We start from the raw sequence: 3,154 nt of genomic DNA, 5'->3' as shown, positions 1-3,154 counted from the left end.
GGTTCAAACCCACCAGCCACTCCTCAGAAGGAAGGTTGGGCAATCTACTTCCGTAGTGATACCACCTCGGAAACCCAAGGAGGGGTCACTATGAGTTGAAATTGACTCAATGGCAGTGAGTTTGGTTTTGCTTTTGTTTAGTAGGGGTGAGGGAGCTCTAGTGGCATAGTGCCTAAGGCATTTGACTGCTAACAGTAAGACTAGCAGTTCAAACCCACTAGTCACTCCTTGGAAGGAAGATTGGGCAATCTACTTCTGTAGTGATGCCATCTTGGAAGCCCAAGGAGGGGGTGCTGTGAGTCAGATCCGAATCGACAGCAGTGAGTTTGGTTTTTGAGTAGCAGGGGTAAAGTAGTATCTCATTGTGGTTTTGATTTGCATCTACCTAATGACTGATGGGAACCCTGGTGTTGCAGTGGTTAAAGTGCTTGGCTGCTAACTGAATTGTTGGCAGTTTGAACCCACCACCTGCTCCACCAAAGAAAGAAGTGGCTTCTGTAAAGATTTACATAAAGATTTGGAAACCCTGTGAGCCAGGTCTCCTCTGTCCTATAGGGTTATGAGTTGGAATCGACTCAGTGACAGTGGGTTTTGATGGCAATGACTAATGATGCTGAACATCTTTTCATGCTTGTTTGCTATTTGTGTATCTTTTTTGGAGAGCCATCTGGTTCCTCTTTATAGTTCCTATTTCCCTGCTGAGATTTTTATTCTTTTTTCCATTGATTACAGCATATATCTCTTTACATCTTGAAGCTGTTATAATAACTGCTTCAAAGTCCTTGTGTGCCAATTCTAACATATGGGTCTTTCTTGGTTGTCTTTTTTCTTAAGTGTGGGTGACATTTGCATGTTTCCTTGTATGTCACATAATTTTGGATTGTATCCTGGTGGTTATGAATGATACATTGTACAACCTCTGGCTGAACTAACTGTAACCTCTATCTCCTCTGCAATAGGAAGCTGCAAAAATTTCTGTTCAAAAAGGGTAGTATTTGCACAGGGAGGTAGCTCAGGGGGCAGGAATGCGTAGGAAAGAAGGACTCAGGGAAGAGGTAACTACAGAGAGGAAGTGGGAAGAGAACTGTTACATTGTGGGGAATTGTAGCCAATGTCATGAAACAAAGTATATAAACTGCAGTATGGAAAACAATTGGCTTTGTAAACTTTCATCCAAATCACAATAAAAATTAAAAAAATATATATATGTTCAATTCTTTTAGCCTTAGCTGAAATGCTAGAGTCTGTGTTGCACATGTGCGAGTCAGGAGTCAGCCAGAAATTTGGGTAAAGTTTAGATTCCAAGTCCTGGACTCCTTTCTCTTGCTCTATCTTTGATTACCTGTCAGAGAGAATGTCTTTTTATAAGATTCTCCACTATATCTCTTTCTTATTCTGAAAATTACCTGTTTGTCTCCTTTGTCCTGAACTGTTTATTTTTTATTTATGGACTCGTTTTATTTTTTAACTGTAATTGATCCATGGACTGTCCGTATATACATGGGCCAGGAACTCTTTGCCTGTTACAGATGTGAATGGGAAAGTGTGGGGGAGAACATGTGTATGTAACTCTCCTCTCTCTTTCTCTCCTTGCAGGCCAGGTGGTCCTGACTGAGGTCCGGCTCACATCAGCCCAGCAGGGGCTTTCCCCCCCAGCTTCCTGGGTAGAAACTTGCTCATGTCCCAAGGGGTACGCAGGCCAGTTCTGTGAATCTTGTGCTCCAGGATACAAGAAGGAGACACCAACGGGGGGTCCCTATTCCAACTGTGTCCCCTGCACTTGCAACCAGCATGGTACCTGTCACCCCAGTACAGGTGAGCCTCTCTAGCACCCCCACCTTTTTTTTTTTTAATTTATTTTATGTGATTTGGGTGAAAATTTACAGAGCAAGTTCATTTTCCATCCAGCAGTTCATACACATTTTGTTTCATGACATTGACTGCAATCCCCACAATGTAACAGCTTCTCACTTCCTCCCTGTAGTTAACTCTTCTCTGTGTCCTTTCCTATGCATTCCTGCCCCCTGAGCTATCGCCCTGTGCAAATACTGGCCTTCTGTTCTCCCATTATTGATCGTTCTAAGAAGTGTATCTACCTGGTATAAATGTTCACTCTATATGCCTCTCTGTTTGGCTGGAAGCCACAGGAATGAGTTCCATTCCAGGCTTCAGCACCCCCATCTTAAGGCCACCTGGGCTACATCCTGGACTGCAGGATGGGTTCTGATCTAACAGAGGCAGTGTGGCATTGGACACTGGGGTGTTTGTGAAGCTGTGGGGAAGCCCACGCATTGGACCACCCTAGAGCTGCTGCCTTGGTATCTTGTATTTCAATAAAAGTAGTAACTGGAATTTATTTAGGTATTAAGCTCTGGGCTAAGGACTTTGTGTTCAGGATCTCAAATCTTCATATGACCTTATAGCCTAAGATAGTTATTAGCATTCTGATTTTGAAGCACTTGAAGTTCAAGGAAATTACTTGTTAACCCAGCTAAGAGTGTCATGGCCAAGTGGATGGGCCCTTGCTGTGCTCCAGGCACCGGAACAGCTCGACACACAGATTCTCACTGAATCTTCACTCTGCCCTTATTGGCTACTGTGGACTTCGCCAGATGGAGTACACGGGGATCAGATTGACTACACCTGTGGCAAGAGGCAATGGAAAAGCTCAATATCTTCAGCCAAAACAAGCCCAGGAGCTGATTGTGGAACAGACATCAACTGCTCATGTGCAAGTTCAACTTGAAATTGAAGAGAATTAAAACAAGTCCACGAGAGCCAAAATATGATCTAGGATATATCCCTCCTGATTTTAGAAACCATCTAAAGAATAGATTTGATGCATTGAACACCAGTGACCGAAAACCAGAAGAACTGTGCGATGACATCAAGAACATCATCCGTGAAGAAAGCAAGAGGTCATTAAAAATATGAGAAAGAAAGAAAAGACCAAAATGGACTCTGAAACTTGCCCTCGATCGAAAAGTAGCTAAAGCAAATGGAAGAAATGACAAGATAAAAGAGCTGAACAGAAGATTTCAAAGAGCAGCTCGAGCAGACAAAGCCAATTACTATAAGGAAATGTGCAAAGACCTGGAGTTAGAAAACCGAAAGGGAAGAACACGCTTAGCATTTCTCAAGCTGAAAGAACTGA

At 43.0% G+C, this 3,154-nt stretch overlaps 1 protein-coding gene across 1 annotated transcript in view; it reads left to right on the top strand.

Moving 5' to 3' along the window:
- LAMC3 (laminin subunit gamma 3) overlaps positions 1–3,154 on the top strand; it is a 94,264-nt gene that overhangs the window by 44,222 nt on the left and 46,888 nt on the right. The window contains exon 12 of the mRNA XM_007944344.2: positions 1,597–1,815. Coding sequence (XP_007942535.1) covers positions 1,597–1,815 — 219 coding nt within the window. The remainder of the gene's footprint in view (positions 1–1,596; positions 1,816–3,154) is intronic.

The sequence above is a fragment of the Orycteropus afer genome, unplaced genomic scaffold, assembly GCF_000298275.1.
Source record: "Orycteropus afer afer isolate SDZICR_OR568_19922 unplaced genomic scaffold, OryAfe1.0 scaffold00123, whole genome shotgun sequence".
In the NCBI taxonomy this organism is placed as follows: Eukaryota; Metazoa; Chordata; class Mammalia; order Tubulidentata; family Orycteropodidae; genus Orycteropus; species Orycteropus afer.
This window is presented reverse-complemented; position numbering and strand designations above follow the sequence as displayed.